This window comes from Phyllostomus hastatus, unplaced genomic scaffold (assembly GCF_019186645.2).
Source record: "Phyllostomus hastatus isolate PE091 unplaced genomic scaffold, TTU_PhHast_1.1 phas_scaffold_46, whole genome shotgun sequence".
In the NCBI taxonomy this organism is placed as follows: Eukaryota; Metazoa; Chordata; class Mammalia; order Chiroptera; family Phyllostomidae; genus Phyllostomus; species Phyllostomus hastatus.
The window spans coordinates 6,299,609-6,324,562 of record NW_025334032.1 but is presented as its reverse complement, the minus strand read 5'-3'; the positions used below and the strand labels follow the sequence as shown (position 1 = coordinate 6,324,562).

General features: G+C 34.8%; 1 protein-coding gene and 1 pseudogene across 3 annotated transcripts in view; one reads left to right on the top strand and one right to left on the bottom strand.

Annotated features, from left to right (window-relative positions):
* Positions 1–24,954, bottom strand: part of PCCA (propionyl-CoA carboxylase subunit alpha) — a 458,728-nt gene that overhangs the window by 167,638 nt on the left and 266,136 nt on the right. For all 3 annotated transcript variants that reach the window (XM_045821758.1, XM_045821760.1, XM_045821759.1), the window contains exons 17-18: positions 23,608–23,718; positions 17,402–17,510 (exon numbers count right to left, since the gene is read on the bottom strand). In XM_045821758.1, the coding sequence (XP_045677714.1) occupies positions 17,402–17,510; positions 23,608–23,718 (220 nt within the window). The remainder of the gene's footprint in view (positions 1–17,401; positions 17,511–23,607; positions 23,719–24,954) is intronic.
* LOC123807706 lies at positions 10,812–11,236 on the top strand (annotated as a pseudogene).

The following is a 24,954-nucleotide window of genomic DNA, read 5'->3' as shown; positions in this document are numbered from 1 at the left end:
ATTTATGCAGTTGTTTTTAAATTAAATCAGAAAAAAAGATGTTACAAAATGAAAAATCATTTATATTGTATTTTATATTTACCAATGGAATCTTTACCAGTGTTTTTTATTTAAATTTCATGTGTATTTAAGTTTCTGTTTATTGCCCTTTCATTTCACCCTGAATACTTTCTTTCATATTTCTTAAGGGGCTGCAAAGCTAGTAACAAATTTTATCAGGTTTTGTTTTGCTGGGAATTTCTTAATGTTTCTTCCTTCAGTTTGAAAGGATAGTTTTGCTAGATATAGAATTTTTTGTTGACATTCTTTTCCTCCCAGCACTTTATATGTGCATCTCATTTTCTTCTGGGCTCCATAGTATCTGATAAAATATACACTCTCAATTTTATTGAGGATCTCTTTTACATGATGAGTCATTTTTCTCTTGCTGCTTTTAATAATCTTTTTTTTTGACAGTTTAACTCTGATATGTGTAGGTGTGGATCTCTTTGAGCTTATCCCATTTGGAGTTTTACAAACTTCGTCACTTTGCAAATTAATGTTTTTCATAAAATATGGAATATTTCAGCCATGATTTATTTAAATATTCTTTCTATTTCTTTGTCTTTCTTCTCCTCTCCTTCTGAGAATCTCAGCATGTATATGTTGATACACCAATGGTATCTTACAAGTCTCTGAGGCTCTGTTCATTTTTCTTTCTGTTCCCTACATTGACTAAATCAAGTGGCATACATTCAAATTTGCGGATTATTTCTTCTGCCAGTTTAAATCTACTGAAAAGTCCCTGTAGTATACTTTTTCATTGTAGGAACTGTAATTTCATCTTGAGAATTTCTATTTACTTTTTTAGTAATTTCCATCTTTTTATTGGTATATTCTAATTCATGAGACATGGTTGCCATTCTGTTCTTTAATTCTTCATATCTGTACAGTTTCTATTTACTTTTTATCTTGTGGATGAGCCGTATGTTTGTGTTTCTTTGCAGGTCTTGTAACTTCTTACCAAAAACTGGGCATTTTAAGAATGTGGCAAATCTGCAAATGATATTCCTTCCTCTCACAAGAACAAGTTGGCCTTTTCCTCTAACAATCTTCAGAGTTGATAATTATCTTTTCAATGTCTTCCCTATACCATTCTATTCCAAGCTTCCTAAAGTAAACAAACTGTTTTGTTATCATTCTAAGCCCAAGCATCTTACAACATGGACAGCTATCTGTTATTTTTGAAGTGATCTAATAACTCTAATTCTATAAGTTAAAAGTTACCATCATTAAACTGTATATTCAGGAATCAACTCTACCAAAAGAAAGTGACCTTTGTAAAGTAAATGGTAAGATTCAGGGCTATTCAGGACTAGATTCAGGGCTATTACTTACATATGTGCACTCAAGATAAGAAATTAGTCTAAAACAGTATAAGAAAGTAGAAATTACAAAGAGCACTATCAAAAATCAGAAAATTGACAAATACACACATACCCATTTAAAAGTTTCAAAACAAAAGGTAAAATAAAAGATATTTTTAAAGAAAACATGAGCAGCTTAATTCAGTTTATCCTATACACTAATGTGAAAGCCTTAGTGATTGCATAATGGTATATTAGAATACTTAAACAACTAGTATGCTAATATCTTCTAAAATGACAATGCTTTCCAACAACATATGCTACTAGTCTCTGCTCTTCCTTTTCTTACACATTTCTTTATATTTCTTAGAATATTCTAAATTATCATATTTTACTCTCACAGAACAAATTTCACCAAGATTATTATTTGGGATAAAGATGAAAATGTAGCAATATAAACAGAAATTTAAGTATTCAATTCAAAGAATCAAGATCTAAATATGTGCATTTAGTAATCTGTCATTATTGAATTATTTATTTTAAGAAAAAAGTAGTACAAAAGTAAATAGCTGAACAGATATTAATAAACACAATGCTGAAATCCATCTCCTAGAAGAGACTCTTAGTCCCACTGCAGTCCAATACTTCATCTATCATCAAATACCTAAATCACTGTGTACACAAATAGAAAAAAAGCATTATACTGAAAAATCAAGTAATGTCTTCAAAAGATGTATTTTTTCATTTGCTCTAATTCTATTATTCTTTTAAATTTTTACTTATCTCACTGACAAATCTCTCTAAACCACCTTTAAATCCTTTTTTTGACCAGGGCTCTCTCTATATATACAAACATACAAATATTCTTCCACTGCCTATACAAAACTTACACAGATAGGCCGGTTTGGATGTTTAATACTAATCTTTGAATATATAAATTAAACACATTACATTTTATTATTAAAGTAATGATATTGTTGATTTAGTTTGGATTCAAAAATCAAGAATTTCATTATCCTATAACACATATCCAGAGTTCAAAGTATTTAAGGGGGTTAAACAAAATGCAAACATTTAATGCAACATTAAGCATGTGAAATAAAAACTTGATTGCCTACAGAAAGCATGCTATGCTGTTACCCTGGTGACAGGTTAAAAAAAGGATTGTGAGTTGAATAGCTGTATGATATGAAATTAAAATGTTTCACATTGAACAATCCAAAATGAATTGGGAAAGGTTAGAGAAGAAGAGAGAGAAATCAATTTGCCAATGGCAATGGTGAATGGGAAAGAAGTATGAATAGGATTTGTCAGTGGGGTGCAACAGCTGCCAAATATCCTGCAGCCAAAGAATTACAATAATACTGATGAAGTGTGCAAGGGCTTTTGGAGTCATTGCAGGGAACAGAGAAATTCTCCTGCAATAATGAGGCTATTTTGTCTCCCATTCAGCTCTTACCATAGAATTCAAGCAAAGAAAAAATATTTAAAAATGTAACATATGCAGAAATATGACATCTCATCCATTTAATCAATATTTTGTGCTTAATCTCACATAGATTTATAAATCATCCAAGACAGTCTAATTAAATAAATGAAAATATAACAGAGAGAGTAAAAATGAAGCAAGCTTGAAGGGAAATAAATAAATAAATTGATGTTTTCTCCCCTCTTGCTAATTTTAGGGGATTTATTGCTCAAATGCAAGTAGATATTTCCAATGGCTTCATATGTTTGTGAATATATGCCCAAAGTACTAATTTTTAGTTATATTGTCAGTCACTAAAATATCAACTCCATTGTTTAATGAAGTAGCTAATCTCAGAATAAATATAAAACAAATTTATATATAAATGTTATGTTTTATTGTGAAAATGTGTTAATAATTTGACATGTCCTTTTAAACTCAGAGACATTTAGGCAAAAGAGCCAATATACAACTGTACAAAAATACTTTGTTTTACATGAGAATTATTTCCACATGGCTATTGTTTTTGTTTCTTTTCCAAACATATCTTTCCATTTTTAAGATCATATTTCAAAATCTTAAACTTTTATCTTTTAATTTAAAACTTAATAATGGGTATATTAGTTATAAATCTAAAACCAGAGAAGGGCCCTTTTTAAATAGCAAGGAAAAAAAAACAGATAATTACATTTGTGATTGATTCTAAAAAATTGATTCTCCATTTTTATCAGGAAGCCAAATGAGGAAAGAAAATACAATATAAATTAGATACAACTGCAATTCCAGTGAATATAATTTCGCATTATGCTACTATGACTAAAAGAGTTCAACTGATGACAGGCTTTGTAGTCAGTCAAGATACTTGATTATGTCCTACAAAGTTATGAGCTCAAAGTGGTGATTACACACTGACTCCATATACCCAGAGTAATCCTCTACAAAAGAGAATGCTTTATTTTATAAAAGCTTTCAGATTGAACTATTTTTATCAACATAACTGTAGCCCATAATGAATGTGTTCTTTTTCTTGAGTCTTTAACCTCTGCTCAAATACCAAGAGAGAAACTAGAAGGGTAAAGTAGAAACCAGAAAGTACAAGTGTCTGCCTCATGCAATTCAAATAGGATCTGAGCTAGAAAAGATTTAGGGAATCACCCAATCCAACAGTGCCATTTCTCAGAGGAGGAAACTGGAGTGAAAAGTATAAATATTTGCACAAAGGCTTGTATCACCTTGATACTTGGTAGTGACACTGGGACCAAAATCCTGACTTCTGACATTTCACACAGGGCTGGTTCCACCGTGCCAACCACTGTGAAATTTCAGTGCCAGGTGAAGGAGCCAAAAGAATCAAAGATAATCTTATTTTACTAGCCCAAATGACTAAATATGGGGAATGTAATAAAACACCTACACAAAATTCTGAGTATCTATCCACAGTGTCTTAAAGATGTTGGGAACATAATCATACTCTGCACTGCCAGGGACCACTAATATCATATATCCAAATTTAACTGCCACACTTTCCACTTGATATTCTTTTAAAAAATATTTTTATATATGCTTTTATTATTCACCTGTTAACTCCTTATTATGACAATCACATGCTAGTTTTCAGCAGTTACATCCCATTGCTCATTACTACATAAGGATGTGATTAATTGGAAAACAGGGAGACCAGAGACACAGCCAGTGGTGACACCACATAGCCTATGCCATTTCAATAAAAATGTTAGGTTCATTCACTCAACATTCTTGAAAACTGTTCTTGTCAAGGAATCCTACAACCATTACATTGTTAAAATCAATGGTCTACAATTATTATTCATACCTGATATATTTCAGATGAACAGTCCTGCCTCTCCTGATAACCTTTCTTCTCTTGGCTCTCTGAAATCCACCCCTGCCTACTTCTCTACCTATGTTCTCTGTGGTTTCTTCTGTTTCCTTTGGTGATTTGCCTCATTTTCCTACTTTCTAATGTGGAGTGTCCAGGGCCTCTGCTCCTAACTAGTCTCCTGATTTCTACTCTTATCCTCTTACAGCAAAGCCACATGATCTTGTCAATACAAATGTCAAATCAAGCTCTTTTTTTGTTGAAGACCATGAAATGATCCTATTTCATTCAAGTAAAAGCCTATGTCCTTACAATAGTTTGCCTAACAGAACTTTTTCTCTAATATTCTATAGCAGGGGTGTCAAACTCATTTTCACTGGGGGCCACATCAGCCTTGTGGTTGCCTTCAAAGGGCTGAAATAATTTTAGCATTGTATAAATGTAACTACTCCTTAACTGTTAAGGAGTTGAAACTATATTTGGCCCTTTGAAGGCAACCATGAGGCTGATGTGAACCGTGGTGAAAATGAGTTTGACACCCCTGCTCTATAGCTTTCTTACTCCTCTCAAGATGCACTGGCCTCCTTACTATTTCTCAAGCAAGCCAAGCATACCTTGACCTCAGGTGCTTTGCATTTTATTGTCTCCTCTGACTGGAAGGTTCTTTCACTAGAAATTCACATGACTCACTTTCTTCCTTCTTCAGGTCTTTAATGTAAATCACCTCATCTTGCTAATGCTTCCTGTCATCTACTTCTCTGTGATCTAAATTTAAACTGCTACTACCTTACTATCCACTACCAGAATGCTCTATATTACTTCCCTGTTTTTCATCAAAATATTTATCATTTGATATACTACATATTTTACTAATGTGTTTTCTCTGTCTACCCTACATGTAAAGGTCAGCTCAATGAAGGCAGGATCTTTTTAAGTCCTTGTTTCCCTGCTAACATTCCCAAATTTTCTAACCCAACTCTTATAATGATTAATCAGTGATTTTAAAAGACATGTAATTAGCCCTGATTGGTGTGGCTCAGTTGACTGGGCACTGTCCTGCAAAGCAAAAGCTGGCCAGTTTGATTTCGACTCTCAGTCAGTCCCCAGTCAGGCTGCATACAAGAGGCAAATGATCAATATTTCTCTGCATGTTGATGTTTCTCTCCCTCCCTTCCCCTCTCTCTCTGTAAATGCATACATACATACATACATACGTACGTACACAAATACATAAATTTAAAAAATATATAATTATATTTAATATCTATATCTGAATCTCTCATTAAGAAATGGAAGGATACATCTTTAACATAAGAAAAGCTATTTCAAACCAACAGCAAATATGATCATTGATGTTGAAACACTCAAGACATTCCAGTTTGTCAGGAAACTAACAAGTGTATACCATTGCACTACCTTTGAAATAGAATTTTGCCACTAGATTTAAAAAGTTAGGGATAGCTAAAATTTTATGGACATTATGTTAAGTATTTTACATCTCATTTGACATTGACAAAAACTCTTTAAGAACTACTATTATCTCCATATTACAGATGAAGAAACTGTCTAAGAAAGGTTAAATAATTTATCCTAAAATAAGAGCTAGGCATTGGCAGAATCAGGAAGAAATCCAGCTATCTGGCACAATAACCTGTGCTCTTAAACATAAAACTATACTGGAATTTCTAGCCTACACTGGAAGAAGACAAGAAAAATAAATAGTATAGCTCATAGTTGTAGTGGTCAACTTTATTGATTACTTAATATCTATTTCACACGAGAAAATTAGCCCAACAAAATCATGATAATCCAATTCCCTTTTCAAAGACTGGTTTAGGAGAATGGGCAGATTTACTTCTGGTCAGTGAGAACTAAGAATTAGCTTGCTGGGTAACATCTGGGAAAGATTTCCACTTTTAGAGACAGCAACAATCTTCTGAACCTTATCTAGATTTAACTCCTGTAACTTCTGCAACTATCCTGCTATCTCAGATTTATGATGGAGCCCATACAAAGAAAAAAGCAAAGTGAAGGGAACTTCAGAGAAGTGACAACAGCAGGTGAACACATTGAGCCTTGTCCTTCCAGTCCTCTAAACCACCCTTTTAAAGTGAGATGAAAACTATGTCAGTTCAAATCAGGGTTGCTGTTACCTGTAACCAAAAGCATCCCAAGTGATTTAGAAGATTATGTGACTGCCCCTTTTGAAATCCAATACAAAGTCATTATAATGGATTTTTAAAGTTTAGGAGAAATTGTAATAACAAATATAAACACTAAAGTAGTCAAACTTATAGAAACAGAAATTACAGTGGTGGTTGCAAAGGGCTGTGAGAAGAGGAAATGGGAAGTCACACTCTGGGTATAGAGATTCAGTTCTGCAAGATAAAAAAGTTCGAGAGATCTATTGCACAACATTGTGCATACAATTAACATTTATGTACTGGACACTTAAAAATGGTTAAGATGTTATGTGGTTTTTTACCACAACAATAAAATAAATACAAATATCACTAGCTTCCCTTTATCAAATCAATAATCATTTAGAAAATGAGAAAAAAAAACACATCCATAACAATACAATACATAAACAACGTAGAATAATAAAACAAAAATATAGACTACCTAAGAGTAAATTAGAAATATACACTTACAATAAGAAAAATTATAAAGCTTTAATGACATAAATAAAAAGAGGCACCAATAAACACAGTCATATCATATTTTTTAAAATCTTCAACATTTGATGTCAATTCTATCCACATTTACTGTAACTTTAAGCCAATTCCAATATCAAAATGCTTTCAAAGCTCAGCCAGAATAATAGTCAATAAAGTTTCAGAAAATAAATTATTAGCTTAAGGACAGAATGACAAAATGGTAGAAATTAAGAGAAAACTCCAGAAATAGATAATATATTTAGAATTTTTTATATGATGAGTATGGCATTTAATAATTAATAAGGAAAAGATAGACAAGAAAAATGGGATTGATTCTACTGGTTAACTATATAAAAAAGTAAAATTAGCTCTCGATCTCATATTACCTTGCAAAATATATTTGAAACATGAAATGTCAATGTAATAAAGTAAAACTATAAAATAGTGAAAATAGAATATATGTAAATATTTGATATAATCATATTTTTCAAAAAAAGCAAAATAAGAAACCATCAAAGAAAAAAATAACCTGACTATGCAATATTAAAAACAACTTTGATGGCATCTCATTTGCTGAATTATAAGACATGTTATTATTTACTTCACTGAAGATAACTTGACCCAGTTTCTACTTTCTTATCATATTTATAGCTGTCTGATATAAACAAATAAAAAAAATGCCATTCCTTGCTCGTGATAGTTTTCTTTTTAGCTTACCTATAAAGCATTTACTTGGTTTTGCATCACAACATAAAATTTGTGTTTTAATTTACTTATTAAAATTAGGTGAAAGGACATGGGTATTAAACTAAACATTATTATACAGGTCTGTTATACAAGCTATGATATGAAATATCATAGACATATATTTCATATGTATATGAAACAGGACCTGTATACTTCATCATGTCTATGAAATAGGACAGAATACATATTATTCCCACTATAGGGAAACTTAAAATATAATATACCAAAGGTCACATTACTAATAAATGGTATGGTTATGCCTATAATCCAGACTTTTAATCTAAATTTTAGTCTAGAGAAGAGAAAACTAAACCACAGAATGTATTTATATAACATGTATACCTCCTTATATGTGTGTGGTGTGTGTTTGTATGTGGGCATGCAGGTCACATAAGTGAGAGAAAGAAAGGAAAAGAAGAGAAGAGAAAGGGGAAGGAAAGCACTAGAAAGAAAGAGAAGAGGGCAAGGAAGTAAAAGAAGAAGGAAAAGGGAAGAGATGGAGGGGGAAGAGATGGAGGGTGTGCTTTTGCACACTTGAGAGTAAGCACACCCTCACTGTTACCAACTGAATGGTTGACCCCCCTACCCCTGCAACAAATTCATATGCTGAAATATAATGACCAATGTTTTGGTATTTGGAAAATGGAGTTTAGAGTGTAATTAGGTCATGAGGGTGGAGTACTTATGAACGGTGGTGCTCTTATAAGAGGCCAGAGAGCTAGCTTACCCTTTTTTGCCAAATGAGGATATAAGAAGTAAGGTTTCTGCAACAAAGAACAGAGCCCTTACCAAAACCTGATCAAGCACACTGATCTTGAACTTCCAGCCTCCCGAGTTGTGAAAAATAAATATTTCTTATTTAAGCCACCCAGTCTATGGTAATTTGTTTTATGGCCCAAGCTAAGACACAAACATTTCTGTCTTGCCATCCTTGGAGTTATAAAGAGACACTACTTGAGGGGGAGGGGGGAGTAGGTTGAAATATTTTATAAATAAACTACCAATCACAAAGATTAAACTCATTTCATAGCTTACACATAAATGAATTCCAAATGGATTAAAGAGTTAAATGTTGCTGATTAAGATGTTTAGAATTTTGAACATATCCTCTGGGGAATGGTGAAAAAATGCAAACAAAAAAGGAAGCAAGCAAGCAAAAAGAGGCCAATGAAATTTAGTAATTTACTATATATCTGCAGAAAAATTACTTTTATAAAACCAAGTAATCAGCATTTACTGTCAAACTGCTTAAAACAGATGTATATGTGAAAACATAACAGTGTCCACATTCACCTCAGCATGGCTTAGCCCAGAGGACTGACATCTAAAAGGAAGTCAAGGGCTTAGTCTGAGCCACATCTTCCACCAAATTCTCAAATGTAGGAGACCATTCTGCGTGGCATGGCCCAGCTCCCACTCAGAGATGCACAGGACCCACGCCCAGGGATAGGTTCTTCTGTGGGGAATCAGGCCTGCAATGTGCCTAGGCCACTCTGAGTCTTGCTCTTGCTAAAAAACTCCCTCACCCTGAATTGAGGACATTTACTGCAAAATGTATGCTAAACCTTCCAAGGATGAATGTAACCGGTTAAATCACTTTTGCCTTTTCATTTGCAAATATCCCTCTTCTGTGATGTGATTAGTGGCATTGGCTCCTTTGTTTTCTGTAAAAGGTAACCACCTAAAGCGAACCTGTGCATAGTAAATGAGGACCATCAAGTAATGTGCCGAGAAACCCAAAAAAAGCCAGTTATGGCAAGGGGCGAGGCTTTTGCTCCCCTTCAGAGAAAAGCCATGTTGTTCCTTTTCCTCCACTAGACTTGGTAGTCTGTGTGAATGTCTCATTTCATCCATAATGGCTGGGACACTGCAGGCTGGTGCCTGCATCACTCAAAAGGTATAAAGTAATCAAGGAATGCAAATCAGCCCTCTGCTAGGGAAAATAGATTTGGTCACCAAACATTCTCCCTAGATTTGATAAATTAGTCAGATACTTTAACAGAAAAATTAAATTATAAAATTAGAAAGTTTAAGTGATAAAGTATAAGAAAGGCTGGAAGAGAAGAAATTTGCATAATTTCAAAACCTACCAAAAGGAAGCAACAGATGCAGAAATGCCAATGGGGAAAGGAGGAAGTTGAGAAATTTACAGAGAGCAGAGTGGCATTCTCACTGATGTCTGAGAAGCTTGGGATGGCAGAGGTGAGTTTGAACTACAGTAAAGCAAGGGGTGGGCCTACCTCAGGAAAGTGAATCCAGACTTGTCAGCAACATTTGGACCTTTGAAAAACAGGCTCTATGAGCAAAACTAAACAGAAGACTACTGAAAGAGTCAAAATTGTTTTATTTTTCCTCCAATCATTATTAGTTAGTGAGATAAAGTATTATACCAAATCACAATGCCAACAACATAATTTTGGCTTCAAGTAACATGAAACAATTGCTTAACACTACTTTTTAAAAAAATCCTCACCTGAGGATATGTTTACTGATTTTAGATGGTGCAGGGGGGACATTGATGTGAGAGAGAAACATCAATCGGTTGCCTCCTGTATGCACCCCCACCGGGAATCGAACCAGCAACCAAGGTATGTACCCTAACTGGGGAACAAACCTGCAAACTTTTGGTGTATGAGACGACACTACAACCAACTATGCCACTGGCCAGGGCTTAGTGCAACTTTTAATCATACATTTCTATCAATAAAAGTGTTTAAGAAAAGACTTTTCATGCCATTAGCACTCTTGCAAACATGGTAAATGTTCTTAAAACTCGCTGGCCTTTCTGTAAGAAGTGTGGCAAGCATCGACCCTACAAAGTAACACAGTACAAAAAGGGCAAGGATTCTCTGCATGTGCAGGGAAAGCAGTGTTTTTATGACAGGAAGCAGAGTGGCTATGGTGCACAGACTAAGCCAATTTTCAAAAAAAAAAGGCTAAAACTAGAAAGAAGACTGTGCTGAGGCTTGAATGCATTGAGCCCAATCTAAGAGAATGCTGGCTATTAAGAGATGCAAACATTTTGAAGTAGGATGAGATAAGAAGGGAAAGGGTGAAGTGATCCAGTTCTAAGCTTCACTTTTTCTTTTACTATGTGACAATAAAATCTGGAGGATATGTTCAAAAAAAAGAAAAGAATAATTATAAAGAAAAATAACTCTATGGTAAGTTAGCATGTATTAATGTAAAACCTTAACTATGTAAACCAAATTTACAGTCATTCTAAAAATCATTGCTATTGTTTCTAACATTAACTATTTTTTCTAAAACACACTGTTATTTTTTTTATTTTCCAAATACTATGGATACATACTATTAATGTCTTTTTCCAAGTCATAAATGATGAAAGAGTAAAATCCATAGAGGAACTGCAAAAATAATAGCAGCAGCCAAAACAAGCAACACAAAGGAAGGGCTGCAGGCTACTGGATTTGGAAGCATAAACATTACATGAGTACACCCATGACATAGCAATATGTAGCCACACCTGGAGGCTGACAATTACACTCCATTCCCAAGCCAATAATGAAAACATGACTCTGAAGCCAAAATGTGAAGATTTAACCTCCTTATATTAGCTTTGGTGTCAGGGACTGCTTCTGTGAACAAGCAAAACTAAGACCAACATATTTGCATAAATGTTATAGGTCTCTGTTGTTATGTGTGATACCATTTTAACAATAAACTAGCTCACTGAATAAATCAGTTGAATAGAAAATAACCAAAAATAATTGTTTGTTACAGAGATAAGATGTGCACAATTATATATATAACTGAACTTTTGGCCTACATATTTTATTAGTGTAATTTTTGGAAACTTTAAAGTGTAATGAGTTCAACAGTGGTATCAGAGGGGAAGGATCCTGGGATAATGGTGGAGCAGGAAGCACCAAAGGTCTGTCATCCCAACTTGACAACAATTGCATTAGCAGAGTCTGTCTGATGTAAGTATTTTGGAACTGTGGAATCCAGTTGAAGGTTTGCAACTTTCAGAGGAAGATATGGTAAATTGCAGTCAATTTTAGCTGGTATTATGGTAGCAGCCCTCCATTCCCCCACCTCCAGACACATTGCAAACAGTTGTGCACTTATTCCTGAAGCAGCTTACACACAGCATGTGGAAGCCAGAGTGAGCAAAAAAGTCCATGTCCTCCAAATATTTGGGATCTGGGCTCTGATTGTTGATAGCTGCTTCTAATCACAGAAGGTGAAGATAAAAGTGAGTAGTCTTTTTTATTGTACAACCCCACCCTGCTGCCTTTGCCCACTGAAGTGACTTACAGGGGGTTTAAAAGGTCAGTGACCCCTTTTCTGCCCTCCTTCATTTTTTTGTTTTTTCTCCTTACTGGAGTCACACATTAAACACAAAGACTTCAAAAACAACTGTACATACTAGGTAAATTAGAAAGTGACAACATGCCTAAGGAAAGGCTCAAAAAAACCTGAGAAGACCTTATATTTGTGCCACAGGCTCATCCTTGCTATAGAGACAGCTTATAACAGTCAAATAAACAAGTTTTAAAAATAACCAAAAAAAAAAAGTAAATCTTGGGGAGGAAGAAGAAAGTGATGTCTAGAATGACTTCATTACTAGATTCAAATGTCCAGTGTTCAAAAAATGTGTAAGTCATACAAAGAAATAGGAAAGTATGGCCTACACAAAATCAACAGAAATACTACCCAAAAAAAGACCAAACACACAAGACAAAGACTTTAAAACAACTGTCTTAAAGATAGTCAAAGAACTAAAAAAAGATATGGAAAAAGTCAAGAAAACAATGTGTAAACAAAATGAAAATATCAGTAAAGAGATAGAAAACCTAAAAAGAAATTTTAAAAAATTCTGGAGCTGAAAAGTACAATTGGAATAAAAAACTAACTAATGGGATTCAAAGGCATAATTAAGCAGGCAAAAGAGACAATAAGCCTGCTTAAAAATAGGACAAAAGAAATTATCAAGTGTGAAGAACAGAAATAAAAAAGTCTGAAGAAGACTGAACAGATCCTTGTGTGAGAGCATCAAGTTGATCAACACATTCATTGTGAGAGTCCCAAAAGAAGTGAGAAAAAAGTCAAAGAGAAAATCTGGAGATGTCTCCAATTTGATGAAAGACATGAATAGCTCAATGATCTGCAAGTATGGGGCACTCAGAGACTCACACCAAGACACATCATGATCAAACTTTCAAAAGACAAAGAAAAAGAAAAAATCTTGCAAGTAGCAAAAGAGAAGTGAATCATCACATACAAGAAAGTCTCAGTAACATTACCAGCAGATTTCTCACCAGGAGCTTTGGAGAACTTGTGGTCAAGATGGTGGTATAGGCAAACACAACTCACCTCCTGACACAACCTCACCAAAATTACAATGAAACTACAGAACAAACTTATTCAGAACCATCAGAAATCAAACTGAATGGAAGTCCTAAAACTATGAATTAAAGAAGAAACTACATGAAGACTGGTAGGAGTGGTGGAACATAAAATGGGATGGTCCCACACCCACCTGTGGCAGGTAAAATTTGAAATGAATATCTCAGGAGGGATCCCAGCCCCACACCAGGCCCCCCAGCCCAGGGTTCCAGTGCCACAAAGAGAAGTCCCCATAACTTCTGACTCTAAAACCCACTGGGAATTAAGGCAGTGGAAGACAGAAACTTCTGAAGTACCAGGCAGTTCTTCTTAAAGGGCCCATGCAGGGCTTACTCAGACTCACTCCCTCTCCAGACCCAGCATGAGGGCAGCAGCTTGAAAGGCACCAGAGGCATATGGGGAGGAACTTAAATGTCTGGCATCAAGGTAAGACCTGGGGGAGGGGAGGTGTAGCATTCTCCCAGAAAGAAGTGTTGGCAGAGGCCATTGTTCCTTTTCTGAGAACTCCCTCCACAGAGCCAGAAGGTGGCTACCATATCTGACACTCCATCAATCTGGCTCACACTGTCTGCCCCAACCTGGTGATGCCCTGAGGCAGAGCCCTAACCAACATTCAGACGCACCAAAGCTGTTTCCAATGGCTTTTTCATACAAAAGGTTTGTCACAGTTCATGCTTCAGATTTTCATAAAATCTCTCAAACAAGCAATATCTAGCCTCAGCATGCCCCTTAACTGTCACTATATGGCCCCAGGCCTGGCACTAGGAGTAGTGGGCCCTGGTTCACAGCTTGGCCTTCCTCAAGCACCTCCAAGTGCAGCATAAGTAGCAGCCATCTGAAGATCATATTGTAGCTTATACCGGGTGGCCCTGGAAAGAACAGCGGTGGTGGCTAACCTTGGTCTGCATTTCCTGGAAGGCCCCAGAACATGGGCACCCAATGGACAACCAGAACTAATCAGAGTACCACCACCTAACCACCTCCACTCAAGGAGCAGACTCCACAGCACCAGAGCCCTATTGAAGTAAATACTGCTCTGAGGAGTGGGCCACTGACCAGCTGATCCTCCACAGTGGTAAAAGATTGGCAATCAGTGGTCACAGCCAGTCCTTGCAGCTGATTGGTGGGTAAATCTCTCCCATTAACATGCTGACAGAAACCAAGGCTCAACTACAAAAGGAAGCTGTACACAGCCCACATGGTGAGCACACCTCAAGTACCCAGCTTGGGTAATAGGGAAGGGAGGCTGTGCCACTGGACCTTACGGGACACCTACTATAAGCCAGAAAGTTGTAGCAGCTCTACTTAATACATAGAAACAAACACAGGCAGGCTGCCAAAATGAGGAGACAAAGAAACACAACCCAAATGAGAGAACAGAACAAAACTCCAGGAAAAAAAAAACCTAAACAATGGGACAAGCAATCTACTCGATGCAGAATAGAAATCACTGGTTATAAGGATGCTCAATGAACTTAGGAGAAAAGAAGTGAACTTAGAGAGAACTTCAGCAACATAAAAAAGTACATGGAAACCATAAAAAGAAGCCAATAAGAAATGAAGGATACACTAATTGAAATGAAGAACAGTTTACAAAGAATCAATAGTAGAGTGATGAAGTTGAGAATTAAATCAGCAGTTTGGAATATAAGGAAGCAAAAAACACCCAATCAGAACAGCACAAAAAAAAATCCAAAAACACAAGGACAGTACAGGGAACCTCTGGGACATCTTCAAGCATATCAACATTTGTATCATGGGGGTACTGAAAGGAGAAGAGAGAGAGAAAGAAATTGAAAACTTATTAAAAAATAATGACAGAAAACTTTCCTAACTTGGTGAAGGAAATTCATATATATACACACAAGTCTAGCAAGCACAGAGTTCCAAACAAGATAAACTGAAAGAGGCCCAAACCAAGATACACTATAATTAAAATATCAAAGGTTAAAGACAGAGAATTTCAAAAGCAACAAGCAGTTGGTAAAGCAGTTATTTACAAGAGAGGTCCCATAAGACTATTAGCTGATTTCTCAAAAGAAACTTTACAGTTTCTTTTGGGGGGGGGGGTGGATTGGGACAATTGTAATAGCATAACCAACAGAATATAATTTAAATTTTTAAAAAAGGAACTTTGGAGGCAGAGGCAGTGGGCTGATATATTCTAAGTGCTAAAAGAAAAAAACTGTCAACTAAGATCCTAAATTTAGTAAAACTGACCTTCAAAAGCAAGGGAGAGATTAAGAAATTCTCATATAACCAAAACTTCAGGGAGTTGGTGACCAATAGGCCTGCCCTGCAAGAACTACTAAAGGGAGTTCTGCAGGTTGAAATGAAAGGACACTAGACAGTACCAAGAGGTCCCGTGATAAAATAAATATCTCAATGAAGATAAATACATGCATAGTTATAACAGCTAGTAACAGCAATATCTAACTCTTCATGATTTAAGGGATCTATACATTTAAAAAGTTATTAGACTAAAAGCTAGCATTACTGTGACTTTGGTTTGATATTCTGTTTCGTTTTTCTACATAATTTAAGACATTCATGCATTTAAAATAACTATTAGGTTATAGTTTGGGTCACAGACTATATAAAAACATAATTCTGGGACATCAATATCCACACAGAGACAACCATTAATCTTTCTATCTTTACACATTTGCTTTTCCTAGATATTTCAAATAAATAAAATTATATACAGTCTTCTTTAGCTGGTTTCTTTTTCTTAGCATGATATTCTTTTTAAATTTATGTATGTTGACACATGCATCAGTACTTCATTTTTTATTGATAAACAGTATTCTATTGAGTGGATATACCACATTTATTTATATACTCACTAATTGATATATATTATTCTAGTGGTACGTAGTAGTATAACAATGAGATTTTAACAGGTATTTCATGTATTTAGATTCATGTATTTATTGACCATTTTCCTCTTTCTTCCAGTCATTTAGTAATTTACTGATGTTCTATATTCTCTAATTTCTCCCTTGACATCTACTTAGTCATAACTTTTAAAAAATTGTTAAGCTTTCATTAAGCTTTCTCTACTTTTTCTTCAGAATGAGAACAAATGAAGAGTACCAGTTACTCCAATATTTAATGAGTAAAACTACATTAGCCTAAACCCAATTTAGTTTATCTTCTGCCCATTTCTTCAGAGGTAATCTGAGTTTCTCAACTGTGCTCTTCAGAGTTGCTATGTCATCTACCATCTTTTTTTTTCTTTATATCTTTGTGATTCTTCTTGTGGAAAAGCAAAAAACAAAACAAAACAAAAAGGGAAAGAAACTGAAATAACCCAGTCTTATCAACAGCATCACTTTAACAAGTAATGGATTATACTTGCTAAAGTAGGATTACTCTACCAAGTACACAGATATTCATAATAAAAAATTCTGTCAGAAGCATTAATGCACTATGATTTTGTTTTATTTACCCTTGGGTAAAGCATGTTTTCCCTTTAACTTAGATCACTAAGGAGCTAAAAGGTATACTTAGGGCTCACAAATAACTAACTCAACCTGGTATTAACGCCTTTTTACATCTTATAAATGAGTTTCATATATACATTTTAAACTGTTAAGATTCATTCCTAAATTTTAGTACTATAACAATTCTCAAAATATTTTAAGATTAACAAATTAATAAAACAAAACTAATAAATATAAATTACTTGAACAGATTTTTTGTAAGGTTTCAGAGTATCTTCTTACCTCTGATAATGTCCAAATTAAAAGGGCAAACATCCTTTTTTCTTTTTGAATTAAAAAATTCATTTGTACGAAACAGAAGCAAAATGATTTTTAAGCAGTGTGACTTTTATTATACCTCTGCAAAAACTCATAAGAACTTCCACAACTGAGGTCAGTCAAATCATTTATTAACAATTTCCTAAACAGATTAGATAATCAACATTTTTCTGTTTATGTATTCTGTTTTAAATAATCTCACATACCTTGAATTTTCATGTTCTTGAAAACATTGTGCTCTTAATTGGGATGCCACAAACAATGAGGATGCTATAGCCAATAACTCATTTCTTTCATTCTCTGTTAGCTTGTGTCCTGAGGGAAATCAATCAATCAATCATTCATTTGCTCGATCAGATACACATATAATATTAACATCTATGCTTCTATCTTTTAGAATTATGAGTCATTCAAACAAATATGTTGCCAAGCATCTATTATGGAGTTAGTATTGTATGAGACGTTGGAGTCTGTGGGGGGAGAGGGAGCAAGACTGTTCAAATTAAATAAAAACAAAAAACAAAAACAAAACTCTGCTCACTGGAAGTTTATTGTCTAATTTCAGAAGAAAAAGAAATACAAGCATGCACAGAATGAAACAATTACAAATTTAAAAAAACATATTCAGATCTCTAGGAAAAACTTAGGGCCCCTCACATCTGCTTTTCCTTATCACTCCTCATCCCTAATTTTACTTCTAAGGAGAGGATAAAGGAGAAGTAGAAAAGGAGTATTGTTGGCCAAGAACATTGGCTAGACCATGTTTTGAAATATGAATGATTAAAAGAAAATAAAGGTGAGATATTCTTGCATATAGTCAGGGTTTGAATCCCAATCTACCAACGAATATCTCTCTCTCCCCCCACCTCTTTAATTCCTACCATAATATAGTGGACCGGGGGACATTGGTCAAGTCTAACAAGGGTTAGGAAGGCTACCTGTTTTGGCTGAGTCTTGTGAAGCAGAGAAATCTGCTCTATTTGCATAATTCCTCAAGCAGTATGTGAGCCAAGGCAGGATTTGATACTTCAGGGTCTGCAGGTTGACATGTCCCCTTAAGAGCTGTAATCTTACCACAATTTCTAACATTATTTATTTACACAGATCATGGTACAGTATGGGCAATTTGAATGCTGAATGATCAGCAAGAAGATGCTACTTGTAAAATTCACAAAAGAAAAATGATCAGATAGTTATTTGAATTCATTTGAAAGAAATGAAACAGTTTGAACATTATGTTGTTAAAAATCACTTAAAATAGAAATGACTAAAAGTATTCATAATTAGAATACAGATACTTTCCAGATCTGCAACACATTTTTCTATGGGGAGGTGCTTTATGAAACTGAAAGGTGCAGTGTTTAATGAAAGTAAAGGGAAGGAAAAACCCAGTAATGTTCCAGTGTACAGCATCTGCCCATTTCCTTATTGTAAACACTGTCATCAAGGCTAATTTTAAACTACCAACACTATACCAAAGAGAATGGATTAGGAGAAGATGTGCACAGTGGCTGTCCCAAGGCATATAAAGGCCCTAGAGCTTACAGGACAGAGTCCTCAGAAAGGTGTTTCAGCAATCTAAATGCTTCCTTGTCCTTTGAAGCCAGCCTTGATTTCCTAAATCAAAATTGCTTTCTTTTTTCTTTACTCTCAAGACATTTAGCTTATAATTTTACTTAGCACTTATTTTATTCTGTCCTGTAGTTAAGTCAACTCTTCACATGCTTCTTTCTCTTGTAATAAACTTCCTAAAAGCAGGGAAAATATATTACTTACCTTTGATTTTCTTCTAGAGCACACATTTATTATTTTTGAATCATTTTAATTATTGGACTTTAAAAGCCACACTTCAGTCCCTATATACCATTCTCAAAGGTTAAAAAAAACTATCTGACTAAATTCAGTGAAAAAAGATGATATTTTTTATTACATTGAATCAAATGTCTACAAACATTCTGCAACTTTTCAAAAGAGAAGGACAATTATGATAATATTTTTTTGATGAAGCGGGTAACTAAAGGGTAGTAATGCAGAAGAGAAATAAGTCCAAAATGTTCATTACAGGTCAACTGAAATTATATTTCTTAAAATGTCTTTTTTCTCATTTTCCCTTTATTTCAAAATCAAAATTCCTTCGTCCTCATTTTCCACTTTTTTTTTAATCAAAGGCAAATAGTTTTACAACATGAGAATCTAATAAATTGACATGAAGAACAGATTCTCATGTATCCTACTTTTAAAATTTACATACAACCATTTCAAAGTTCAATCTAAGAACATTTAGTAACACTGCCCTAGTCTACAAAATAAACTTGGGATATTAAACATATATAACAGAAAATTTTTATGCAGTTATAAAAATATGCACTTGCCTATGTGTAGTGCCTAGGATAGCTGGACAGATGGGAAGTTTATGAGTAATCCCAAAGGGGCAAAATGACTCAGCCAGAAACATATGGAGAAGGTCCTGGATTAACTTCAGTTGCCACTTCCTGCTGCTCTTTCAGGCACATATATCAAACAATCAAAATGACACAGTTTAATATATCTAAGATCTGTTCTGAGGAAAAAGAAATAGAGTAATCTCAAGATAAAGAACAAGAGATAGTAGCCATTCAGAGAAGAAAGAATTCGCATGAAAAGTTATATGAGGAAATAAGAGGTAGACATGTAGCATGGTAAATATACATGTGTACTCTAAAGTCCTTATAGGCAATATGACAACATATAGTGTACTCTAAAAACTTTTGTGATTTATAACTTTGAATCCTAGCACAATTGAATGAGTACTAAAGGAAAAGTTGAAAGCTCTAAATTCATATTACTGGTTTTTAGCGTTAATCTCTCTGTGCTTTGGTTTCCTTGCATATGAAATGAAAGCTGAGGTTAAAAGGTGCTAAAGGCCATTCTAGTAACTTGTAAAAATTTAAAAATTGTGTTCCTATCTTGCATAAACATAACAATCAGTATTATAGCATCAGTGCTGATAATTTTCTACCAAAAAAAAATGTAATGTATTAAGTTTATCACAGAGAATTGCAGTAGTAGGTACTAGGTAAATTTCTGAGTTCCCTTAGAAATTGTGGACATTACTGCTGAATGTATAGCACATAGCAATCAACTCCAATTAGAAATTTACAATCCCTACTAATGGCCAAGATGGAGGCATAGGTGGACGCACTGTACATCCACGCACAACCAAGATTGGAACAACAATTAAGAGGCAGAATAACACTCAGAACTGACAGAAAATTTATCTGAATGGAAGTCAGACAGACAAGAAGTTGAAATAGACCCGTTCATCCACACTGGTAGGAGGGGCACAAACAAGCAGCCGGGTCTGGGTCACAGCCCAGAGAACAGAGAGAGTTGGGCGCATAAGGCAACCAGGAGAGTGTAAGGCATCTGGGGCGTGCAAGATCGCAGCAGGTAGATCCTAAGTACGCAAGTGGCAGCTGGCAGACCCAGTGAGGCGGCAATTGTGGAGCAGGGCAGAGAGCGCAACCCAGGATCCCAGAGAAGGGACTGAGGTCCCACGGAACACAGAGCTACCCCCATTATTCCCTCTCAACCCCGCCCTCACATATAATGTCACAATCTAGCGACTGGGGTGCCCAGCCCTGGTGAACACCTAAGGCTCCGCCCCTCACCTTAACAGGAGTGACCAGACCAAAAAAAAGAGAGAGAGAGAGATGGCTCAAATAGAAGAACAAATCAGTGCCCCAGAACTCATCCTTTTGAGCGACCAAGAGATAGCTAATCTATCAGATGCACAGTTCAAAACACTGGTGATCAGGAAGCTCACAGAATTGGTTGATTTTGGTCACAAATTAGATGAACAAATGCAGGTTACAATTAAAGAAATGAAGGAAAATACACAGGGAACCAACAGTGATGGGAAGGAAACTGGGACTCAAAACAATAGAGTGGACCAGAAGGAAGAAAGAAACAACCAAACAGGAAAGAATGGAGAAATTAAGAATTCAAAAAAATGAGGAGAAGCTTAGGAACCTCCAGGACACCTTTAAACATTCCAACATCTGAATTATAGGGGTACCAGAAGGGGAAGAGGAAGAGCAACAGATTGAAAACGTATTTGAACAAATAATGAAGGAGAACTTCCCCATTCTGGCAAAGGAAATAGACTTCCAGGAAGTCCAGGAAGCTCAGACAGTCCCAAAGAAGTTGGACCCAAGAAGAAACACACCAAGGCACATCATAATTACATTAGCCAAGGTGAAAATGAAGGAGAAAATCCTAGAAGCAGCAAGAGATAAGGGGTCAGTAACCTACAAAAGAGTTCCCATCAGACTGTCAGCTGATTTCTCAAAAGAGACCTTACAGGCAAGAAGGGGCTGGAAAGAAGTATTCCAAATCATGAAAGACAAGGACCTATATCCCAGATTACTCTATCCAGCAAAGCTTTCATTTAGAATGGAAGGACAGATAAAGTGCTTCTCAGATAAGATCAAGTTAAAGGAATTCATCACCACCAAGCCCTTATTTTATGAAATGTTAAAGAGACTTATCTAAGAAGATAAAAAAACATGTGTAGTAAAAGGACAGCAAACTCACAATTATTAACAACCACACCTAAAGCAAAACCAAAAGAGACTAAGCAAACAACTAGAACAGAAACAGGACCACAGAAATGGAGATCACATGGGAGGGTTAGCAATGGGGGAGTGGGAGGAGGAGAGAGGAAGAAAAGGTACAGAGAATAAGTAGATAGATTGTAGGTAGAAAATAGACAGGGCAAGGGTAAGAATAATGTGAGAAATGTATAAGCTAAAGAACTTATAAGTATGACACATGGACATGAACTAAAGGAGGGGAATGTGGGTGGGAGAGGGTGTACAGGGTAGAGGGGAGTGAAGGGGGGAAATGGGACAACTAATAGCATAATCAATAAAATATATTTTGAAAGAATAAAAAGCAAAATAAAAAGAAAAGAAATTTATAATCCCCCATTTTCTTCTCTATGGCAATGGAATACGTCATATATACATATATATAGATGTGTGTGTGTGTGTGTGTGTGTGTGCGCGCGCGCACGTAGGAAGCCATGTTCATATACAGTATGTTTGTTCTAAAGGTTCCCTGAAGTTTTGACCTGTTGCCTCCTTCTCACTATTGCTCTATGTTATATCACCTTCACAGAGGCATCAGTCAGGCAGAGAGGAAAGAATGTGGAAGTCCTGATTGAACTTAGAATTTGTGTAGTTGCTAGGGATAAAATAAAAAGCAGCAACATAAGAGGTTCCTGGCATCATAAAAACAATTTATATTAACGAAATAATCACACAAGGATAAAACTGCAATCATATTAACATTGTATTTTATATTTACAAAAATTTAAAAGTTCAGGAAAAAGGGCCTGATGATTCATTAGTTTCACTTAAGTTTCCAAATAAAATACAATCCTCATTTCACTTGGTACTAATGATAAAATCCTGTAACACTAAAGTTTTGAAAGAACAATTAAAACAGTAATCTCTATTTAGTTGTATGAAAATTCTGTATTGTAAATTCTGAGGTAAGAAATTCCTTTGTAAATATATTCAATAGTTCAGCTACTTGAAGTTGACCTCAATCTATCTACAGTTTCTAAAATGACTAAGACATTTTATCTACTAAAAGATTTTAAATGGATATAAAGAACACTTGATATTTGTGAGAGAATAACTAATCTTCTTATATCCACAAGTTCATTAGAAACATCTGTAAGTGCTTTTGGCTTTCACAAATAACATTTCTGTTAAGTCTCTTGTAAGTCCTATTGCTTTCTTAATATCACATTAGCCATGATTTCAATGCTCACTAATGGGTTTTCTCTGTCTCTCACTTGATGAGCAATTTTTCTACCACCTGGAAATACTCACTGATAATTTTGAAGTACTAAATTTCATATTCCACTTATTATTTTACTCAAATCCAATTTTTTAGAATACAAACCACCTTCTTCTTAGACATCTTCATTTTCATTCATAGGAATAGTATCTGGTGTATGAAATTTTCAGTGCTAATTTTCATAAATATACAGTTTTAATTATTAAAGAAGAGTTCCTTCATATACCCATACCAGCAGGGAATATAAATGAATTGACTTTCAGAAATCAGAAAATCAGATAGGCTAATGCTATGCCTATGTGTTTTGTTTCAAAACTGGACTAACACACATTCCACATAGTTTAATTCCTCACTAAACAAAATTAGATATTATTGCACACTCATGAATTACTCATGAGTACTCAAAATCATAATTGCCAATAGTCTAGGATACTCTAAGTATGTTAATAAATCAAGTATAATATAGGCCAAAGGCATTAATTTCAAATAGAGAAAAATATACACTATAATAAGTATAAAAGTAACAACTTTAATACACTAAAATACTTCAATGGATACAAACCTTTAAAGCCATCAGGATATACATCAGAAAGAAATTTAGTGTTGATGTCTCCTTTTACAAAGCGTGAGTTGATTATCACCTCGCGAAGTAATGCAATATTATGTGTAACACCTAAAAATAAAATGATTATCAGATTGAACTGGAGAACATTAAGTCAGTTAAATATTTAATTCTTATTATCAGTAGAAATTTATCACCAGTTTCCTATGACCTAGCAAGAACAATGCACGATTACTCATCTTCTTTACTTCAAAGTAACAAAACAAAATAATATGAACTTCACATAGCAATAAAACTCTAAATGTAAACTTAAGAAGGTGGTGATTGCTAAGTCAATGCAGTAGGAAAATAAATGTCTTTTCAGTATAGGGTGGAACAATGATATATCCATTTCAGAAAAAAAGAAAATAAGCCCCAACCCTACCTCACACCATGCACAAAAATTAACACAAGTTAAATCAAACACCTGAATGTAAAACCTAAAAGTATAAGACATAGTAGAAGAAAATATAGGAGAAAAATCTGTTACCATGAGGTAGGACAACATATTCTTAGATAGTACACAAAAAACATAAATCATGAAAATATTGACAAGTTGTACTTCCTCAAAATTTAAAAGTCTCAGTTAAGAAAATCAAAGGGCAAGCCACAGACTGAGATAAAATATTCACAAAGCAAAAATATGAACAGTCATTTCAAAGATATACAAATGGCCAGTAAGCTATAAGAAAAGATGTTTAACATGATTATTGCCAAAGATATACAAAATACCACCAAACACTAATTTAAGTGGCTAATCATTAAGAGACAAATAATACCAAGTGATGGTGAGGATGTGGAACAAATGGATCTGTCACATCCTGGGATGGGAATATAAATTGGTACATCCACATTGAAACTGTTTGGTAGTTTCTTAAAAAGTTAAACATTTACTCCCCATGTGATTTAGACCATTCACTCTCAAGTATTTACTCAGCTCAACAATAAAAACATACCATATAGAAACACAGGCACAAAGGCTAATAATTTTATTTGCAACAGTCAAAAATTGGAAATTATCTAAATGTCCATCAACAGGTGAGTGAATTTTAAAAATGTGGTCTGTCCATACAATGGAATTCTACATAGCAATAAAAACAAATGAATCAGACTTTTGGCCAAGATAAAGGAGTAGGTAGACACACTGTGCCTCTTTTCACATCCAAAAAAGGACAACAACAAATTTAAAAACAAAAAACAACCAGAACTGACAGAAAATCTAACTCTATGGAAGTCTGACAACCAAGGAGTTAAAGTATAAACATTCTTCTAGACCGGTAGGAGGGGCAGAGATGGGCAGCCGAGTGG